Raw genomic sequence first — 19,361 nt, 5'->3', positions numbered from 1 at the left:
GGAATGTTACAACATTTTATTAAAAACTTGTCTCCGTTTTTGACATTTCCTCACAGTCCTACTTAACTTGTGTCCTTATTAACCAAAGTCATGTGTGACTTCACTCATCTTTCCATCACATCTTTTTTCCTGGACTTTTTCTTGCTTCCATGTTGCTTTTAAATGACATCCGTACTTTGGTTGCAGCTGGTGTGTTTTCTCTGTCACCGGACAGTCCAGCCACCCTGTCTCTCCCAGTGAACCCAGATTCTTTATGGGTCTTGTAAAGACTTTGGTCCCTGCTTTTAAATGTCCTCCCGTCGGTTCTTTCCCCCGACCTCAGCGGCCTGCCGCCAGCCTCTCTTGGTCTAGAGTCTGTGACACCTCTGCTTCTGCTAACCTCTCTCTGTGTCTGCTGTTTGTGGAAGCCGTCGTGCTTCCTCTTGGGCACGAACTCGAATGCCTCCTCCCAGTTGCTCGTGTCCTTGAGAGTGAGCATGATGCGGATCATCTGGTCCAGAGTCAGATTTTTGGCTCCCATCTCCCAGTGGAGATACTCATCCAGGGGTAAACGAGCTGTGGCCAGCTTCAGACGCTTGGCGTTGGCCAACGACAGCCCCGACTGGCTCGACCGGTCCACCAGGGCTCCGATGACGTAGACCTTGGAGTGGTCGAAGGTGCGGAGAACATTAGGGGAGTCTGCCGTGAGGTATACGAGCTGTTCCCGGGGGAACAGGTCTATGTGCTGTCGGTCGGTGCTGGTGATGAGCAGGCGCTCCCAGGTCTCTGCGCCGTAGCGTTTGAGCAGCTCCTGCTTGTAGGGCCCATCCGGCTGCAGATTGCAGAAGTGGAGGTGATAGGGGTCGGTGGCGCGCCGGTTCCACCCTTCCACCTCCATCAGCTGGGACACTGTGTTCTCTAACTCCCGCCTGGACATGTTGGATTCGTAGCTCATGTCAAACACCAGCGGCTGTCCGAATATCATGGCCTGGGTGCTCCTCCAGCCCAGCAGCTTGTCCAGAGAGCGGCCCCAAAACTTGAGGAACAGTGTGTTTTTACATTCGACTTCTTTCTGATCATCCCCCTCCTCTGCACTCTCCATCAGTGACGCTTTCCTTTCAGCCCTCTTCTGCTGCTGCTTCTCCTTGCGGGCCAGTTTGTGGCCCTCCTTGGTAGCCAGGTACTTCAGGTACTTTTTACTGGAGGACTTGGTGGTGAGCTTTGCCAGCGTCTCAACCTCTTCATCGGTCATCTCCTGAGGTACAAACTTCCCAGCTTGCCGCCACATCACAACCAGATCCCGAGTTGCCCCCAGTGAAGGAGCGTCCAGTAAATCACCTGCTGGTTCTTTTAGTTTTTCATCATCACCACTTCCTTCCGCTTCATCACTGACTTGTTTCTCTTCAAACGCAGCTTGTGATCTCATCACAGACTTCCATCTGTCCAGATCCAATGTCTCCACTTCCTCGGATTTGTCCGTGTTTATTTGAAGGGCGTCTTTCCCCGCAGGGCTCCGTGTGCTGAAGTGGACGGCAAGTATGGATACCCGGTGATTACCAACCCTGGTGACCGGCAGAAAACAGCTGACGTGCCTCTTGGTAACACAGGATGCAACAAAATGACTGCATTTCCAGAGTACATTACAACTTTGGGTCGCGAAGAGCCGTAACATCGCCATAAATTATTTTAAACTGCAACTGCTTCAAAAAAAAAAATACCACAATAAGGAAACGCTGTCACAACTGGAAGAATCAACGGGAACGGAACTGAAGACCGACGCGGTTCTTCTGATTTTCCAGTTTTATAAAAAATAGTAGCAGGTACATCGGCATCTTGTAAAGAGTCCTACACAGTCTCCGAGTTGTGATCACACGTGTCGACGTTGTATATCGGTGGAAGGTCACGTTGTTACACGGTGTCACACTATAATGTGTCGTAGTGAAAAGCCACACAAATGGCATTTATTGTCTGGTCTTAAATGTTTATCAAGCAGAACATAACAACATGTTCCAAACTGTAAACATGTAAGTTGAGTTTATTGTCTGTAAAGTATCAGTATAAATTATGACTTTTTTTTATTTCTTCTTTTTTTTTTACATGTAGTTTCCAGTCGGGGATTTTATGATGTCGTACAGTGGTGAAGACGTACCTTCCTCCTGGTGGGGAAGATAACTTATTAGCCTCGACAATGAGTTTGTTTTTGCCCAAATTAACTTGCAAAAAAGACATAGATGAAGTTATCAAAGGCGTCGCAGAAAAAGTTTTAGTTCTGAGGTTTGGCCGAGATGAAGACTCAGTTTGTCTGCAGCTTGATGAGATTGTAAGCGTTAATAGAAATAACCAAACAGGACACGACTCTCTTTTATTGTTGCCTTTTCTTATTTGTCATCTCTGTCTTCTCGTAGCTGTCAAAAACTGCCCATGACTTGAGTAACATGGCGTCCATCTACATAATTGATGTGGATAAAGCTCACATCTACACAAGATACTTCGACATCAGCTACATCCCCTCCACTGTTTTCTTTTTCAACGGGCAGCACATGAAGGTGGATTATGGGTGAGTGAACAAAGGTTACTGAATTTCCGGGGCAAAATTCCTCCAAACAGCTGAAAATGGGGATTTTCATTAAAAAAAACACACACACACAAAAAAAAAAACCGAATTTATTAATCGACTCTCTCAATAAAAGAGTCCAAAAACTTCCTAATATTTAATTTACTGCTACTGTAAAGATGAAAGCAGGACTTAAGTGATTGTAGAAAATATTAGTTGTCAATTTATGTTCTGTTGATGGAAAAATCGATTATTAACTGTTTCACCTCTACAAATAATTGATTAATGATGTCGTCTAAAAACTGACAAAGCAGTTTTAAATGTCCACCTCCAGCATATTTGCTTAAAAAGTGCTTTTAGAATTTGCTCTTTAACCCGCAATCCTCCTGATCCGGTCCTTGATCTTTGAAGATGCATATCAACACAAACCCATGTGCACCTTGTTAAAACAGAGTCAGGGTGACTTCATGCAGCTGATAATTGCTGATCATTTCTTGTCTTTCAGCTCCCCAGATCACACCAAATTTATTGGCAGCTTCAAGACCAAGCAAGACTTCATGGATCTGATTGAGGTGATCTACAGAGGAGCCATGCGGGGGAAAATGATTGTCCAGAGTCCGATAGATCCTCAGAATATTCCCAAATTTGATCTCCTCTACCATGGGATTTAGAACCATCGTGGTCACTGTGTGGCAGAGTGGCGTCGACCACTACTGACGGATAAAGTAACAAGAAATGGCTTTGACTTTCAGCCACCAAGCAACTGTCATCATGCTCATGTATCTCAGTTTCAGACTTTTATAAATATGTTTATTTTCCTTTATTTATTTATACAATGTCATGCTCTGCTGTTGTAATAAAATTTGCCCCACAAAGTTTTTATGTATGTCTCACTGTAAGTTCTGTTTATTCTGCAGCACTGTCGCCTCACAGCAGGAAGGTTTTGGGTCCGAACCTGCAGGCCGGGTGTACTTTTTGTGTAGAGTTTGCATGTTCTCCGTGGTGACTGTAAATTTACTTAAAGTGTGAATGTGAGGATGAAGGGTTGACGTCTTGCCCAGTATCAGATGGGCCAGGCTTCACTATTACAAGATATAATTTAATGGCACCACTAATCACCAACTCCAATGATTGAATCAAAACCTGTAAAGTTATAATCCTTCACGAAGATATGGTTTATTATGGGGCTATTTTTTTTAGACTGCATCAGTTTTAGCTTGATGTGCCTCAAAATTCAGCAACTTAATGTACAAACAAATAGTGTCATAAGGTTTAGTTCAGCTTTGGATTCTACAACAACAACCTCATCACTTCTGGGTCCATCAAACATCCTTCAGCCTTACAAATACTCTGCACCTCAGTCTACAGGTGTATTTACACATTTACACATGAATCAATGCCGTCTCTTCTGCTCTCTGATGAAGGCCCCAGTGCCGCATCTCGTGAACGAGCCGCACATTCGGCAACATGGATCTGCAGTCAAACTGTATTCACAGACAAAGGTAAGTCAGAGGTAATAAGGTGAAATTAGTTTTCCAGGTTGGTTTAGTCTCCACCTCTGCGTGTAACCACAAATAGACATACAACTAAAAAAGTGATGGCTCACCTCTAATTGTTTCTCCTCTGTCTCTGTGTCTTGTCTTTGTATTTTTTTAAGTAAAGACAAATTTATATCTCTCACAATGTATGTGATATCATAAACTTTCTTAAAATGTATTAGCTCCTAATTAATAGTGATTTTTACCTTTGCATTTGATAGCTGCTGCAACACTTCCACAGAGCATTACAACACTGAAGACACCCAGAACAGGCCACTGCCACTGGACTCTTCTGGCTGATTCCACTGCTAACCCTAATGATAAAGATACCTTATTTATATCCAGCATGTTTCATGCAGGCATGAGAGTTCTTAAATTGGTTTTACAACCATCTCTACCTGTAGAGTGTCTGTTCCTGGCGTCAGAACGATGGAGACTGTGCTCCATGTAGCTGTAACCCAGACTCTGGGTGTCCCTGCCCCAGTAGTAGTTGTTGGTACGTAGAGGGAAGAAGGGGGTCATGTAGGCCTGGGCTCTCTGGGCTGGATGGACCAGGTCACTGTCAGGATATGTGGCCTCACTGTGGTCCTCCAGCCACCTCTCCAGGAGCCTGACATCCATTTACACAACACAGCAAACACAAGGAACGCTGATGTACAGCAATACTGGCTGTGAGGAGATCCATTGCTAATGTAAGTTCAGTTGAAGTGATGGGGGACAAAATCCATGCTCATCATTTATGTGTAACAAAGCTCAAACAAAGATGTTAGCAGTCTGAGTTAGAAACACTGGGTACTTTGGGTATCTTCCAAAGTTACAGTCATATTAGTACCAAATTCCTGCTCTGTGTTTCTGTCATTCTGCTGTTGCTCAGCAGGAAAACGACTGTCACCGTCAAAGAGTTTCACACCGAGACACTGTAACTTTGGAAGATACTGTACTCTATTTCGCTAAAATGTTGTCCGAAATATGAAAAAAAAAGACTCTTTTGGGGGATTTTTATGAGTTTTGTATTGTCGTTGACCTTTGGTATGGTATGACTGCAAATACAACACCAGACCTGTGTTGCTTACCTTTAGATGAGCTAGGATTGGTGGTGTAGTGGTTTGTGTGATTGCCTCTCAGCTACGAGATCAGGGGTTTAATTCCCCCCTTTGTTGTGATGTAATGAAAAAAATGTAATACTATAGCAAAAAGTGACCCAAAAGCAATTTTTGGGTCACTTTTTGGACGACATACCATACCATACCATATTTTACTTTGATTCATATTTTGTTTAGATACAATGTATTTCAAGGTCCCATATTGTACACTTTTGTGGTGTCCATAAGAAGATATTTTCCTGGGTTAAAGTACCAAAAACGATCTAAATATGTTTTTTTTTTTTCTTTTTTTTTTAAAAATCTGCTGTATTTTATGTATTTTACGACTTTTTCCATCACATTTTGGACGACATGCTATATTATGACTTGGGCTCACTTTTTGGCCGCCACACCATGGACACACAGGTCGACGAAAACAAATTCTTTTGATACATTTTAATTCCGAACATGTTACGAGTGCACCGACTAAATTTCAAGTCGGTCTAACAAAATCTGCAAGAGGAGTTTGCTTAAGTACAACATGTGTGAATCAGCAAAAATGGCGACTAAATTCAAAATGGTGGACTCCCTGTTGAGTTGACGTAATGGTGCATTGTACCTTTTTTTTTGTACATCTCGGTGTGATGCACATGTCCACCGAATTTCATGCATGTCGGTAAATGGAGCCGCCGGGGCATCTGTTTAGGGGGCGCTGGCGAGCCATTTGGCCACGCCCACTCGCGACTCCACTAAAATGCGAAATTTTTCGCCGGGAGAGACGGGTGTACCGACTTTCAGGAGTTTTCGAGTATAATAAAGCCGACAAAAATGTAGTTGTTTACGGAGAATATTAATAATCGCTTGAATAGCAATATGGTTTTCGCACGGGCTCTAATATATTGCAGTGTCATGTCATGGGTTTTGCAGAGATTACGCTTTTATTTTGAAAAACGCCCGTACAGGAAGTGTTTCTTCTTCTGGCGGAAGTAGTGCAGTGATGGCAGCGACCTTGGTTAAAGCGTGGTGTTCATAACAATTTAATTAGTTAACGTCATAAAATGCACTGAGTGATAATTTGCTGTTTATTGCCCCCACTTTAAGTTGAACATCATGATGTCCCTCATCAAGGCGGCTGTCGGCGGACTGACGGGGATCTGTAGAGCCTGCGGTCACCAACCAGGTAATACAAGCTAGCTAATGTTATTGTGACACTAACTTCAGGAGACGAGGAGACAGAAGCATTTATTTATTATTTATTTATTTATTTATTTATCCATGCACCAATATAACGTAGCGAAACCAATAATGAATATCAAATTAAAACAAGTAACACTGAAAATATGCAGAGCAATAGGCTACTTTAAAAGGAATAATCTGAGCAGTATACATGGCGTTATGATATATTATGAGTTAACTCATTAAAAAAAAAATTACCAACAAGCCACAAATAAACACATCACTGTGGTACAGTATTGAATATTAAGACCACAATACAAGCTAAACACTGGTTTAAAAAGTGATGCACAGAAATACAGTGGCGACAAGATGACAGCAAGACAAGTACACTGATTTCTGTTTCTGACATCCGTCCACTGGCCACAAACAAACAATTTTTCAACGTGGAGGCATAAGAGGATCAGTCTCAGACGAGGAAAGGAAGAAACTAAGACTGAAAATATAACTAAGCCTAAAAGTACACGCAATTAAGATTCATCCAGGACCTGTTTTGATTCTTAGTTACAGAAAATCACACAGTAACTCTCAAATTTAAGCTGAGCACAACTCTGGTAGATATATGATAGGTCTGTATAAGGCTGAGTTTGGACAAACATCATGTCATGATGTGCCACCTGCTGTTTTTCCACAGGTCCTTTGCACAGCCACTTGAAAGTCCTCGCTGCTGGGCTGAAGACGTATGAAATCCCTCCAGACTACAGTGGTAATCATTCATCTTCTTGTCGGTTATCTGTGACTTGTTGACCAATTTCTGCAATTGTTATTTGTATGTTATTTGATACAAGACATAACGTATGTATGTATACAGTAGAGGAGACGGCGTGATGAAAAACACACTGTTTGGACTTTGGATTCTTTGATTCTATGTTTGAATTAACATGTTTGCTTGATATGTTTATCTTGTTCCAAATTCCTCATGCTTGTTTTTACCTCTGAAGATGTTGTGCTGCCGGAGAAACCCAAACTGAAGTTTATGAACAAGGTGCCTAACTACAAAAAGGCCAAGAAAGAGATGAAGAAGCTGCGGGACATCCAAGGCCCAGCCACGGCAGCTAATGCCTTCACTTCCGGACAGTACGCTATCGTGGTGAGTGAACTTATTCTCTGCAGACGCTGCTGTGACAGCAGTGAAGCTTTGAAGTCTATGAAGATAATATTACCTGCAGTTTTATTAGGTTTTATTTCATATTAAACCTTGTGAAACTGTAATAGTAGACACATAAATCCATTTATTTCACAGTCCTTACAGGATATACAAAATGTTTATTTTCAATAAAGAGTTACACAGCAGAATTTACAGTTGTGCAAAAATAAAAGATGACTCCCTCTCCACCCGGCTTTCTCCTTTATACTCATGTTCTAACTCTCCACTGCCAAGTGCTTAGTCAGAGTATAACATTTAAAGTGACTTCCCTCTTCCTCTGTCTCCTCTGTCAGGCCATGGGAGGCGGCTACCTCCATTGGGGTCATATAGAGATGATGCGTCTCACCATCAACCGCAAGATGGATTCCCGCACAACGTATGCGCGGTGGCGCATCAATGCCCCGTATAAGCCCGTCACGCGTAAAGGCCTGGGTCAGCGAATGGGCGGGGGCAAAGGGGCCATCGACCACTATTTGACGCCAATCCGTTACGGACGATTTATATTGGAGGTGGGAGGCAAGGTGGAGCTCGGGGAGGTGGAGCATATCCTGACTGAGGTGGCGAAGAAGCTGCCATTCCCTGCTAAGGTGAGATCACAGATGGAGTGTACACTTTGCTGTTTGCAGTACATGTAAAAACAAATCACGTTTTTTTTTTTTTTCAAAAAATATATTTTGAGGGCTGAGGTTTGTCAGCGACGATTACATCATAGCATAAGTGTGTAAATGAGTTACACTCGGTTAGCTCGTAAACACCTGAAAAAAAAAAAGAGCATTTTAATCTCCATGAAGGTAGGACTGACTGTAGGGCTGTTGTCAGGTATACCTGATGAACTGAGAGCAGATTATATGTATAAAATAAAGGAAAGTGAACCAAAGACAGAACCCTGTGGAACTCCAGGTCACTCTATAAGAGAGATGGCTTTTTTTTTTTTTAAATCCCCTTTGATTGTCATTATTTTGACATTATTGCACTTTTATATGTTTTTTTAATCCTGTTTTTTTTTTTGTATTATTGTTATGTCTTTATTTCAGGTGATGAGCAGAGAAAGCCTAGCAGTCTTTCAGCAGAAGCAGGCTGATATGGAGCAGAACAACCAGAATCCCTGGACCTTTGAGCAGATCGCGCGGGGCAACATGCTGGGGATCAGGAGGGTGCTCAGCCCGTTCGACCTGCGCAACCACGGACGCTTCTCAGGCAAATTTCACTTTCCAGGAAGGGTATGACAGCCCTGAGGGACAGAAAAATGAATACAGTGTCAAACTGTGACATCATAAAGACCACACCATTGAAGATGCAGCAAGGAGTTCAATTATATCTGGAAATCTTTTTTCATATTCGTTTTTATGCAAACACATTTGTGAATTTGACATTTTGTTAAAGGGGTGTTTTTGTCTTATTTCTGCTTAATAAAACCAATAAATTCCATTGTGTATTTCAGTTTCACATTGTGGCTTAAGTTATTGAGTATCTATTGAATTAGATAGTTATTTGGTTAAATCAGCAGCAAATAAAATGTGAAAGTAGCGAAAGGCAAATCTCTATAGCTTTAATTGTAATAGTAACAAATAAAAACAACATTTATTCAGTATGCACACTCTTTATAGTAAGTTACGTCATACTTTGAATGGAAAACCAGTCTTCAAGACACAAGTGATGTGTTAGATTAGAAGTTAAATACTTCTGTAATGTGAAATGTCCAACTGGTGTCTGGCTATTACCTTAAAATTAAGAATGTATTCATAAATGTAAATATTTTTGTTTCAATTACTACCAATTTGGTATCTATAGCACTTTGCTTGATTTTTCTGCTGTCAGAAGCTTTTAAAATATATAAATTCCAGAGAATCATGTTTCTTGTTTTCAGAAAGGCACATGGTAAGTATTTATTAGAAAATAATAAAACTAAATGCATGTATTTACAAAAATCACTCCCTTTCCTAAAATGGCTTCAGAGAGTGCTGCTAATGCAACCCTGCGTAAGGTTTCACAGGTTGCTTTATGTCCAAGCTTTTGCTGACATCTGGCTCCATTTTTCTTAAAATGGAAAGTAAGTCTGTTTGCCAATACTTAAAAAAAATATATATTATACATTTAATTAGAGTTGTTATTGTGCCATTTTGGCCAATTTGGCGAAGGATATAAATGCCTGACAAACACTACTCCGCGAATATATCGCTTCATTTTTGCGCATGCGCATTGTGCCCCGAACCGTTCGAAAACAGACGCGCGAAAACACACTTCGTGCTTTCAACAACCGGTCGAGTTTTCGGTTTTAGGCGCTTTTACGCGTATAACATCTGCGTCTTAAGCTTGCCGAAGTTGTTTTATGTCTTCATTTTTACCCCGAGGGATCTCCCGTTTATCGCTGCTTCGTCTTCGCTTTGGCTTATTTGCGTTAGCTTAGCCACACTGCTAGCTACAATAACGTTACCTTTGGTTCGTGTTGAGTGTGAGTCATGAAGCCTGCACGAGGTCCTGACAGGGCCCCATCAAAAACACCTAACGAGAAGAAAAAGCCAAATAAGAAACGAGAGGCAACGGCGAATCAGGTGAGATAAGGCAACCGGTCCAGCTGTTGTTCCCACTACTCTTGTCAGGTTAACCTACAAACGCTCAATCATGTGATTAGGACCAGGAGCTTGGTGACAAGAACCGCCCAAAGCCAGCACAGAAGAGGACAGGTTAGGAAAGCCTCCGTTTCTCTTTCTTCCAATCTTATTGAGATAACATGCTTCAAACTGTACGCGTCCTTACTTTGTGTTCTCTTGTGCTGCTCCTGTTCTTCACAGCTGACGGCGACTCATCCTCTGTCCCAAAGAAAGTCCGAGCAAAGGACAACTGGAAGCTGATGCCGAGGTCCTCCATCATTGCTCTGGAGAACATAATGGACTTATCTATTCTGTGAGTCAAACCGTGTTGATTTACACATGAGACACATCTAAGCTTGTTATGGAGTTTTCCTGTTAACAAAACTGGGAGACTTAAAGCTATGTATAATATTGTAAGGTTTGAAGACTGTCTGTGTTTACAGAGCAACTCTTGCTTTGAAACGAGCAGAGAAGAAAGAGAGCCAGGAACATCTGAACATAATGAAAAACAGGTGAGCAATAGATCTGAAATTATAATCTAAATAAAACCTTATTGATAAGAGTTTTGTATTTAGTAACCTGTCCAGTGACACATTTAATGATTAGGAACATGTTAAGTTGTGTGATGTGGTTTGTTTCTTTGCAGAAAAGGATCAAGGATGTGGAAAATGTTGTACTTATCTGCTCCGTAAAAATAGGTATAATCAGTGTCCAGTATTTTATTTATTGCCGATTGTTTGTTTGAATTGCATCGCCTTGTCATGAGCTGGACTAAATGTGTTTGCGCTGCAGGGCTCACAAATGATTAGTCCTAATCGTCTGTCAATTTTTTATTTTTTTAAATTTTTTTTATGGACTCAGACATCATTATTTCAGATATTACAAAAAAAATTATTTGATTGTGAGGATTTATTTTTTTCTTATTTATAATATTTTCCACATTTTTCTTTAGCTTCTGTGCTCAATGTGCACAGCTCAAAGTTCCAGTGACGAAAAACAAAGATTTGAAGCATTCATCTAACCGCCACCAGGACGAAACAAAGAAGTCAATGGTCGGAAAGAAGACTCTCAGCACCCTGGAGGTAAGAAACTGTAGTCTAAAGAGGGGAATTCAGCTGCTCAAAGTTTAATATGTTGTTAATATCTTTACATTGCATTGAGTGCTGAATCAGCAGCTGCAATGAATAACATGGCAGCATAATATGCAGTTACATATGTTTTAAAAACGTATTCAAGAAAATGCTGTCTGTGGGTGTGTTGCATTATATATTTTTGTGCTTTTGTGTTTCCAGGAGGACTTGAAGGCTGTGGTCAGCGCTCTGGAGAAGATGGAGGAGCAGACTGTGTCCTTAGAGCACTCTTGCAAAAGGCTGAGAGACCAGGTGGAGGGAGAGGAAGAGAAAGCTAAGCAGGTGCTAAACCCTCACAGAAGCATCCAAAAATAATAGATGTTATTTTTCATCATTGTCCCACATCCATTATGTAGCTCTATGACTGAAGTTAATTCATGTAAAGAAGGTATAAATGCATTTCTTCATTTCTAAGAATTTTTTCTTGGTGGAATTAAATGTCAATTTGTGGTGTCTGCATCTAATTACTGATGCAGACTTAAAATGTGGACATCAGCTGCAAGTTCCCTTTATCTGACAGACGCTGCTACGTAGACATAGATACTGTAGATGTCCACAAAGAAACCACTGGGTTTTTTTAAAATGTATTTTTTACCTCTGTTAAAAGTGTCTTTGGGTCATTTTGTTACTGTAGATGTCAGGATTGAGGTGACCCAGAAACAGAACTGCACTGCATTTTTCCACTAAAATATCAGGCTGCATAAGTTTCGATATGTCTTGCTGATTCGATTGAACAATATTGTGTGAAATGTGGCTGACGTGACTGTTCTGAAATCTGAAATTGTATTCTAGAGAAAATAAGTCTGAGCAGTAAATACAGGAAATGTCAGTTGTCAGTGATTCTATGGAAGCAGAAATGTGCAGTTTTTTGTTGAACTTTCTAGATGTAGAAAGATAAAATTATGCTCACACAGAGCCTTTCTTCCTGTGCTCACAGATTTTACAGCTAACTGAACAAGCAATGCTCGACCTCCCACCCCTCCCTCCACAGAAAGAGGCCCCAACATTAGAGGTGAGCGTGGGTGATGAACAAAACCCACTTTCAGAATAACATCTGCTTAACTTCTCTCTTGCATAATGGATGTTTTCACGATTGAAGACATACATTTTTTTCCCTCAGTATTTTATGAATAAGATGTGACAATGTCTGAGGAGATACTTCCTCTCCCATGTAACACGAAAACATGTTCAACATGTGTTGCAACGTTTTTGCAACATTGTGAAAAAAAAAACGAAATCCATCTTGTGAAATGTGCAGAGACCATGACATGTGGGTTCTCAGCTGTCTGACCTGATTTTGTCAACCACAGGGCAAAGTTTTGTTTTTATTTTAGTTCCAGAGAATGATTTGACTTCTTGTTCCCCTCAGGCTCGGTTGAGAGAGATTGTGCCGGATAAAGATGCTGACACCGCTGCCCGCAAACTGGGACAAATCCTGCAGAAATCCGAGGCGGTCCAGGACGCCCAGGTGCTGCTTCTACAGGCACACAAACATGCCGATCAACTCTTCAACCCTGGTTTCATATCAAACAGTGGTGCTCCCAGTTCAGAGGGAACTTAGCCAAATCTCTTTTTACACGTGCTCAAAATTATATTTATGAAAAAGAAATTGACTGGAAGGCGTTTGCAAGTGTTCACAGTGACGTATTGTTCGGAGTTGGGGCAATATTTATTTGTGTTGTGGCTTTTGTGATTGATTCATGTGTACAAGGCAGGAATCCGGTATTAACAATCTTTAAGCCTTTAAGAGCTTCCAGTCACATAAAAATGAACTGTTTCACTGTGGATTCATTCATGTTCTGTTGTAGAGAAAGCGCATATATCCAACTTTTATTGTGTGAGTCCATACAATTTGTTTAAACATAATATACATGCAAATAAAAACAAACTTTTCATTGTGAATAATTGAAATTCTACATCGTGTACACAAGTATAAACAGAAGGGAAATACGTGTCTCAAACATATTGAGAGTAAAGTGTGCTGTGATTTTGTAGGTGATGGATTTCAATCAAAGACCAAGTATGATAAACAACATTGACACGATCTTTTGAGTCATTAATGCGGTACAATGAGAACGACATCCTGCAACTTATTTACTTCCTACTCATCATGTTGGCAGCCTGCAGACATACGGTTCATTCTGTGGGTTATTAGGTAGAGGAGAGTTCTGCTTTTTCATCTGGAAAATCCTGAGCATGCATTCAACAGTATTATTTCCTGACTGGGACCTGGGCTTTACTGAGACGGTGCTTGCAAGCTTAATGTGTTATCTTGGAGGAATCCATGTGGCGCAGGTTGCCCTGGAGCCAGGAATCACAATGATGCTGTCAACTTTGCTGCATTGGTTTTACCATGACAGCGTTCCCTACCTACAAACCAATAGACAAGACGATTCATGAATTCATTTTTATGACCAATTATCACCCTGCCTACAGCATGCCCAAACAGAAGCCGCTGTCAGCAGAAGCCCAGCCTGCATCACGGTTTGATGATTTGTGTTATTCCTTTTGCACTTATGGTCCTCCAGAACAATCACTGGAGTTCTGCCTTTAAATTACTTAGTTTTTGGGCAGTCAAACCAAGGCTCAGTTAAGATCACTGTAATTGTATGGTCAAATCAGTCACCAGGATCACATGTCTGCAAATAGAAAATATAACATTTTGTTTTCTGGGCCTTTCACACCCATTTGTAAAAATAATGGCATAAAAAGTGCTTTACAGTAACTCAACCCCTTTACCTTGTCTGTAAATTACACTTCACATTTAGGTTAGGAGGGGGCAGTTTGTACAAATGGAGAAAACAACCAGTTAAAAGTAATGCTGAGTTAAACTTTAAAAACATCAAAACAATCTTGGCCTCTCTGCTACATCTGCGAGTTCTTGAGCGACTTCCTTCGTATGGACTCATTGGAGTCGTCGTTGAAAAGTCGTTCAATAGTGGAGACAACTGAATTTTTGATAGCACGGCCCAAGCCTCTGGCAGCAAACACGTACAGCACCGGGTTGAGAGCACACTTGGTGTACACCAGGAACAGAGATATGTACTTTCCATAAAGTGCTGATTTATAAAGTGCTTTCTGTTCATAGGCGAGGGCCAGCAGGAACCGACAAACAAAATAGGGCACCCAGCAGGTGAGGAAGAGGAGCATGGTGAAGAAGAGCACGTGGTATATCCTGGTCATCCTGCGGGCAATTGAAGGGGAAGAGGAGGAGGAGGAGGTGGGTGTTGGGGGCAATGTTTGTTTAACGGTGAGTAAAACTGCAAGGTTACTTCCCAAGAACACCAGCATGGGCAATATGAAACCGGCTACAGTTTCTGTAACAAACATACCCACGTTAAACTCGCCACTCTCCAGGCACTGGTTGGTCCCATTCCTTTCCTCCAGGACAGCGAAGTGGAGGTAGGGGACAGACAGGGTGGTGGCCATCAGCCATAAGATGCCACAGGCCAGAGGAACAGCCCAGGACGGCCGTCGATGTCGAGCCCACAAAGGCCTCAGCAGGCACAAGCATCGCTCCAGAGCCACAGCGCAGAGGAGGAACGAGGAGGCGTACAGGCCCAGACCTCGCAGGAACATGATCAGGTTGCAGAAGACGGGGCCAAACGGCCAGCTGTAGTTGCAAATGACGTAGCCCAGCATGAGCGGGATCCGCAGGAGCAGCACCAGGTCAGCCAGGGCCAGGTTCAGGACGTAGACCCGGAAACTAGTGGCGGCACGAGTCACCTCACCACTGCCTCTGCGCACCAGGTGGCGATGACTCCGAATTCCAAGTGTCCAAACCACCAGACCATTCAGAGGTACGCCCACCTTGAGATACCAAGAGAACCAGCCAACAATCAGCTTCAAGGGGACAGAATTTAAAGCAGCAGCTCGGCACCTTCCAGAGGTAAAAACAAACACCCACCTGCACTCACTAATTAACATGGCCAGTCTGCTGGGAATCACTGCTCCCAGCCAAGAAATGCTCTCATACATACACCTCTGTCAAAGAAGGGATCCAGTAAATAAAGGTATAATTAGTGAGCTCAGCTGGATTTTGGTACCTTTGGACAGAGGCAGGCTGGCTTCTTTCTGTTTCTAGTCTTTATGCTGAGCAAGGCGAAGCAGCTGCTGGTTGTAGCGACACATTTACTGCACAGAAGATTCATTTAACTCGCGAAAAAAAAAAATGCAAATAAGTGTATTTCCCAAAATGTCAAACTATACCTCTAAAATAGAAACTGTACATTAAGTACACTTTTATATGCTTTGCTAACCTCTGTACTTATCAAGTAAAATGTATTGTAACGATAATGATGTACATGCGAACATTTTCAAAAGCTCAACCTGACGGAGTCAATCAGTGGCCCTAAACTAAGCTTCAACCCAATAATGAACAGAAGATGCAGATGCATTGTCTGTTTCCAGCCCTAAATCCAACGCGAGTGTGTAATATCTGTCGCACCGCAGCCACAGAGGACTTCTCACCAGGAAGATGAGCAGAGTAGCTGTGATTTGGATTCCCCTCGAAGCCTGGGCCTGCCATGAGGAGCTGAAGGTAGCTTGAAGCTGGTTAGTTGCGTGTGTTCCGTTCATGTCTGCCATGGAGGTGGTTTAAGCTGGAAATGAGCACATCGACTTCACATTCATCCAGACATATCTCACGTTGTGAAACAAAAACAATGCGTTCAGACATTGACAAAGATGGAAAATGTGTAACACGCAGGATTGCATCCAAATATGGATTTCACATGTCGATTGCCTAAAACGTAGACAAGATGATGACCACAACGACTGCACAACGCAGACTTCCTCCCCTGCATTTGTTCTGTCAGTTAACAACAAAAGAAAACACGTACTGTCGGTTCAGTGCATTACAGTGAGTGTAGCACTGCAATCTGTGTCCTCTCTCTTTTTCTGGAGACCCTGGAAAGTCTAACGGTTAAGCATGCAACAATCGGCTTCCAGTCCCCAAACAATAGGACTGAGATTGAATTATTGTCCTCATAAAGTGCTGAATAAAAGCACACACACATATAAACACACAGTATTTTTCTATTGTATTAACAGTAATGAGTAGAGAGAAAGGAATCTGTTCTTTAGTCACACCTGAATGTACTGTACATCCAGACCAGGCCTGTTGCTGTGCAGCTGCATGCAAACATTCCTGTGCTAATGAACACTCCTCCTCTGGTCCTACTCAGAACAGCAGCGCTAACATGTGCTGAAATTACTCATATTAGTGATTAAAAGCTTTGAAAGGTTTTCCAGAATCTACAGTGACCAAGAAGTTTAGGAAACAGGATTTCAAATATTTCTTTTAGAGTCAGAATTAAAAAGCAGGTTCACACCATCTGAATGCTAATTTATAAATGATGTCTCTTACCTTCTTTATTTGTCTTGTATGTGTAAGAAATGAAGCAGCAGATAAAGCAATAGGGAGTGGCTACTGGCTGTTATAACAATCTCTCTCTCTCTCTCTCTCTTTCCTGTGTTGGATTGCAAAACACTCCTTCCTATAACCATTTTTGAAAACATCGGAAGCATTTGTTTCCAACATATTATTTATTAGCCAGTGAAATGTCATTTCCGCTGTCTTTAAACAGCTTTATGACCTGCTCTGTGTAATAATTAATCTTAGGGGCATAAAAAGGTAACGTGAATAAAGACTTACACAAAATTGACATTACAGTTCTTCAACCTGAAAGCTAGTGATGTCAAAAAAAAAAAAAAAATTCTGCAGCGGTGATGTGGTCTGCGGTCTTGTAATTTGTCACCTTACTCCCCTGCTTGTTCAACTAATTTCATACTTTCAGAAAGTAACGTGGCACCATGAAGGGAATGTGTCCCAGCTGTCCTTTCACTGAAGTACGTTGAGTTGACTTTATACACGGTCAGCATCTTTGACTCCAATTAGCACCATGTTTGCTTCATTTCTTTTTCCATTGTAATGTTGGAAGCCAAGACTGAAGGAGCTGTGATCAGAGTGTGAAACTGGTATTTAACAGGGGAAAAAATATTAACGTGCTTTTGATCTTTTAGTTTCAACTATTGAAATGCATGCATTCCTTTATTTCAAAATGTTGAAGTTGAACCAAGAGTTTCAGTTTGTCTGATAAGACCACTAACCTGGTCAATGAAACTGAAAACATTTTTAAACTTAAAATATTCCCACTGTGAAAGTCTGGCATGTCTTTGCCTTCCTTTAGTCTTTAGCATGAGAAGTGGTTCAGAGATGCCACTTGTACAATCTCAGTATTGTTTTTTTCCTTGAGATCAATACTTCACAGACTCCTTTTGCAGTTTGGAGTCTTTCATTGTCTATTTCAAAAATTCTGTATCTGTGAAGTTGCTTTTATATCGTTTAGTGAACAAAGCTTGATGCATTGATCTTCTGATGGTGTGCTCACTTTTAGAGTGCCATGCACTGTCCACTTAGAAACCTTCGCTCAAGCTGGGATTTGACGCAGACTACTTTGCTGAAAGTGACAAATCTGACTCCTGACAATTTCTCTTTGTTCTGATTTAATGATTAGCACTATGACACGTAGTAAACCATGTTCCGTAACCTTAGGCACACCCACGTTTATAACAGGTGAGCAATGGCTTCAATTTGATTTCCTTACCCAAGTCTTTGATGAGTCAATCAAATCCACCTCAGCATCCCGCTTCAAAGGAAGGAAGCCTTCCCCCGCGTACAAAGTAGTTACCATGGTGACTAATATACTTACATTTGATTTCTGACCTGTAGAAGTAGTTCAGAACTTTAAATATCATGTCTTCATTTTACATATCAGAAAGTCTTGTGTTTTTTTTTTTTTGTAATGCTTTAAAATGTTGTTAACATTAAACAGTATAACAGATTTTGCCCCCCTACTGTGCTGTATGTGACATTACAGCATTTTGAAATGCACCTAAAACCAGGCGGTCTTTTGCTTTTAGCCTGAAGGCCTTCTTCTAAAGTCATGAACTGGCCACAACTATATCAATTTCTTTCTTTAAGAAATGCATCTGGTTGCCAGAGTTCAAGAATTGTTCCTCATGAAGGGGTAAATATTGCATTTGTTGTGGACTATAGTGAGACACACATTTGGTGCACTGTAAGTATTTGTGGCAGCAGGACTTGTGTTTCAAATTATTAGTTTTCTGACAACAACGGAGGTCCAGTTTTTGGTCCTCTAATGAGATTTGTTGAAAGTAAGACAGCAACGTTAAAATGCTGATCATCAGTAAACTCTTTTGTGAGTGTTTTCTTTGATGACATCTGGCTGCTCTTCTGTGATCTAAGCCACGCCGATGATGCAATTCTTGACCTTCTCCAGTAGATGGCGGTGTTGTTCATTTGGTAAACGCTGAAGTAATCTCAGTATTGTTTTCTTCCTTGATGTGCACAGTGGTGCAGTGGTCACTGTGTTGCGCTGTCACATAACTCTTTGTGGATTTTAAAGGACATAAAGTCCTATAAACATGTCTGAGTTTACTCCAGGTGCTCCACCATCCAAAGACATGCCTGTTAGGTTGATCAGTGATTCTAAATGGGCTGTAGGTGTAGATGTGAGTGTGGACGGTCGTCTTTCTCTGTGTTAACGGATGGATGTCTACATTTGGTGTTTATTTTTGAATTTTTTTTTTGTATTTTTGAGGGCCTTTTTTTAAAAAATTTTTTTTACATGATCAGAAGGCCGTTGTGGCCGACTATATTTTTACATGTTAAACATTTGATTTCGACTGAAATATGTCTTTTTCTGAAAAATCGTCACTTTTAAGTAGATTTTCTGAAGATCAGTCACTTTAAAGCTAATTCAAACTGTATGAATTTAAACAGAAAGCAGGTGATATGATAATTTAATTAAAACATTACATTTTCTTTTCTCTAATCAGCTCATGTTTGTTCACTGATTAACAGCAAAAGGAAAAAAAAAAACTCCCATTATTAATGTTTATTTTATAGTCAGTTTGGACAGCTCCTACAAAGTGACGAAAAGAAATAACAGAATGGAAATCTGAGACTACTTCATACAGACCACAAATTTACAGAATTAGAAATGGACTAAAATAATGTTTTAGAAACATATTTTGTCATGTTTTAATGTGTAGCCAGTTGTGTGCAGGAAAGCATCTGAAT

The 19,361-nt window shown here is 41.1% G+C and overlaps 5 protein-coding genes across 5 annotated transcripts; 3 read left to right on the top strand and 2 right to left on the bottom strand.

Moving 5' to 3' along the window:
* Position 1: 1 nt before the first annotated feature.
* On the bottom strand, positions 2 to 1,885 carry trmt10c (tRNA methyltransferase 10C, mitochondrial RNase P subunit). Its single transcript, XM_069174534.1, has one exon. It carries the CDS (start codon positions 1,655 to 1,657, stop codon positions 116 to 118), a length of 1,542 nt encoding a protein of 513 aa, XP_069030635.1. The 5' UTR covers positions 1,658 to 1,885; the 3' UTR covers positions 2 to 115.
* A 240-nt stretch (positions 1,886 to 2,125) lies between these two features.
* On the top strand, positions 2,126 to 3,415 carry txnl4b (thioredoxin-like 4B). The gene is made up of 3 exons (XM_069174542.1): positions 2,126 to 2,299; positions 2,385 to 2,536; positions 3,039 to 3,415. Exons 1-3 carry the CDS (start codon positions 2,168 to 2,170, stop codon positions 3,202 to 3,204), a joined length of 450 nt encoding a protein of 149 aa, XP_069030643.1. The 5' UTR covers positions 2,126 to 2,167; the 3' UTR covers positions 3,205 to 3,415.
* A 2,721-nt stretch (positions 3,416 to 6,136) lies between these two features.
* On the top strand, positions 6,137 to 8,973 carry mrpl16 (mitochondrial ribosomal protein L16). Its single transcript, XM_069174540.1, has 5 exons — positions 6,137 to 6,333; positions 7,021 to 7,092; positions 7,328 to 7,476; positions 7,827 to 8,120; positions 8,568 to 8,973. The coding sequence occupies exons 1-5, from the start codon at positions 6,264 to 6,266 to the stop codon at positions 8,757 to 8,759; spliced, it is 777 nt and encodes a 258-aa protein (XP_069030641.1). The 5' UTR covers positions 6,137 to 6,263; the 3' UTR covers positions 8,760 to 8,973.
* A 784-nt stretch (positions 8,974 to 9,757) lies between these two features.
* On the top strand, positions 9,758 to 13,242 carry cenpq (centromere protein Q). Its single transcript, XM_069174538.1, has 8 exons — positions 9,758 to 10,085; positions 10,166 to 10,217; positions 10,326 to 10,437; positions 10,568 to 10,636; positions 11,077 to 11,206; positions 11,417 to 11,536; positions 12,192 to 12,266; positions 12,624 to 13,242. The coding sequence occupies exons 1-8, from the start codon at positions 9,993 to 9,995 to the stop codon at positions 12,813 to 12,815; spliced, it is 843 nt and encodes a 280-aa protein (XP_069030639.1). The 5' UTR covers positions 9,758 to 9,992; the 3' UTR covers positions 12,816 to 13,242.
* Positions 13,243 to 13,266: 24 nt separating this feature from the next.
* On the bottom strand, positions 13,267 to 16,649 carry LOC138213406 (C5a anaphylatoxin chemotactic receptor 1). The gene is made up of 3 exons (XM_069174475.1): positions 16,623 to 16,649; positions 15,702 to 15,855; positions 13,267 to 15,134 (listed from the first exon to the last, which is right to left on the bottom strand). The coding sequence occupies exons 2-3, from the start codon at positions 15,839 to 15,841 to the stop codon at positions 14,120 to 14,122; spliced, it is 1,155 nt and encodes a 384-aa protein (XP_069030576.1). The 5' UTR covers positions 15,842 to 15,855; positions 16,623 to 16,649; the 3' UTR covers positions 13,267 to 14,119.
* Between the last annotated feature and the right edge of the window lie 2,712 nt (positions 16,650 to 19,361).

The sequence above is a fragment of the Embiotoca jacksoni genome, unplaced genomic scaffold (assembly GCF_022577435.1).
Source record: "Embiotoca jacksoni isolate LCO1_2020_lvr unplaced genomic scaffold, fEmbJac1.0.p SCAF_6, whole genome shotgun sequence".
NCBI lineage: Eukaryota > Metazoa > Chordata > Actinopteri > Embiotocidae > Embiotoca > Embiotoca jacksoni.
This window is presented reverse-complemented; position numbering and strand designations above follow the sequence as displayed.

What these genes read in the sequence shown, in the direction of transcription:
- LOC138213406 (XM_069174475.1), bottom strand. Translation starts at nt 15,841, where the DNA reads ATGGCAGACATGAACGGAACACACGCAACTAACCAGCTTCAAGCTACC. An exon ending in AGAAGTCCTCTGTGGCTGCG is followed by an intron (nt 15,135 to 15,701) that starts GTGCGACAGATA and finishes TACCTCTGGAAG; the next exon opens with GTGCCGAGCTGCTGCTTTAA.
- cenpq (XM_069174538.1), top strand. Translation starts at nt 9,993, where the DNA reads ATGAAGCCTGCACGAGGTCCTGACAGGGCCCCATCAAAAACACCTAAC. An exon ending in GAGAGGCAACGGCGAATCAG is followed by an intron (nt 10,086 to 10,165) that starts GTGAGATAAGGC and finishes TCATGTGATTAG; the next exon opens with GACCAGGAGCTTGGTGACAA. An exon ending in CTGAACATAATGAAAAACAG is followed by an intron (nt 10,637 to 11,076) that starts GTGAGCAATAGA and finishes ATTTTTCTTTAG; the next exon opens with CTTCTGTGCTCAATGTGCAC.
- trmt10c (XM_069174534.1), bottom strand. Translation starts at nt 1,657, where the DNA reads ATGGCGATGTTACGGCTCTTCGCGACCCAAAGTTGTAATGTACTCTGG.
- mrpl16 (XM_069174540.1), top strand. Translation starts at nt 6,264, where the DNA reads ATGATGTCCCTCATCAAGGCGGCTGTCGGCGGACTGACGGGGATCTGT. An exon ending in AGCCTGCGGTCACCAACCAG is followed by an intron (nt 6,334 to 7,020) that starts GTAATACAAGCT and finishes GTTTTTCCACAG; the next exon opens with GTCCTTTGCACAGCCACTTG. An exon ending in AGCTGCCATTCCCTGCTAAG is followed by an intron (nt 8,121 to 8,567) that starts GTGAGATCACAG and finishes TCTTTATTTCAG; the next exon opens with GTGATGAGCAGAGAAAGCCT.
- txnl4b (XM_069174542.1), top strand. Translation starts at nt 2,168, where the DNA reads ATGAGTTTGTTTTTGCCCAAATTAACTTGCAAAAAAGACATAGATGAA. An exon ending in GTCTGCAGCTTGATGAGATT is followed by an intron (nt 2,300 to 2,384) that starts GTAAGCGTTAAT and finishes GTCTTCTCGTAG; the next exon opens with CTGTCAAAAACTGCCCATGA. An exon ending in CACATGAAGGTGGATTATGG is followed by an intron (nt 2,537 to 3,038) that starts GTGAGTGAACAA and finishes CTTGTCTTTCAG; the next exon opens with CTCCCCAGATCACACCAAAT.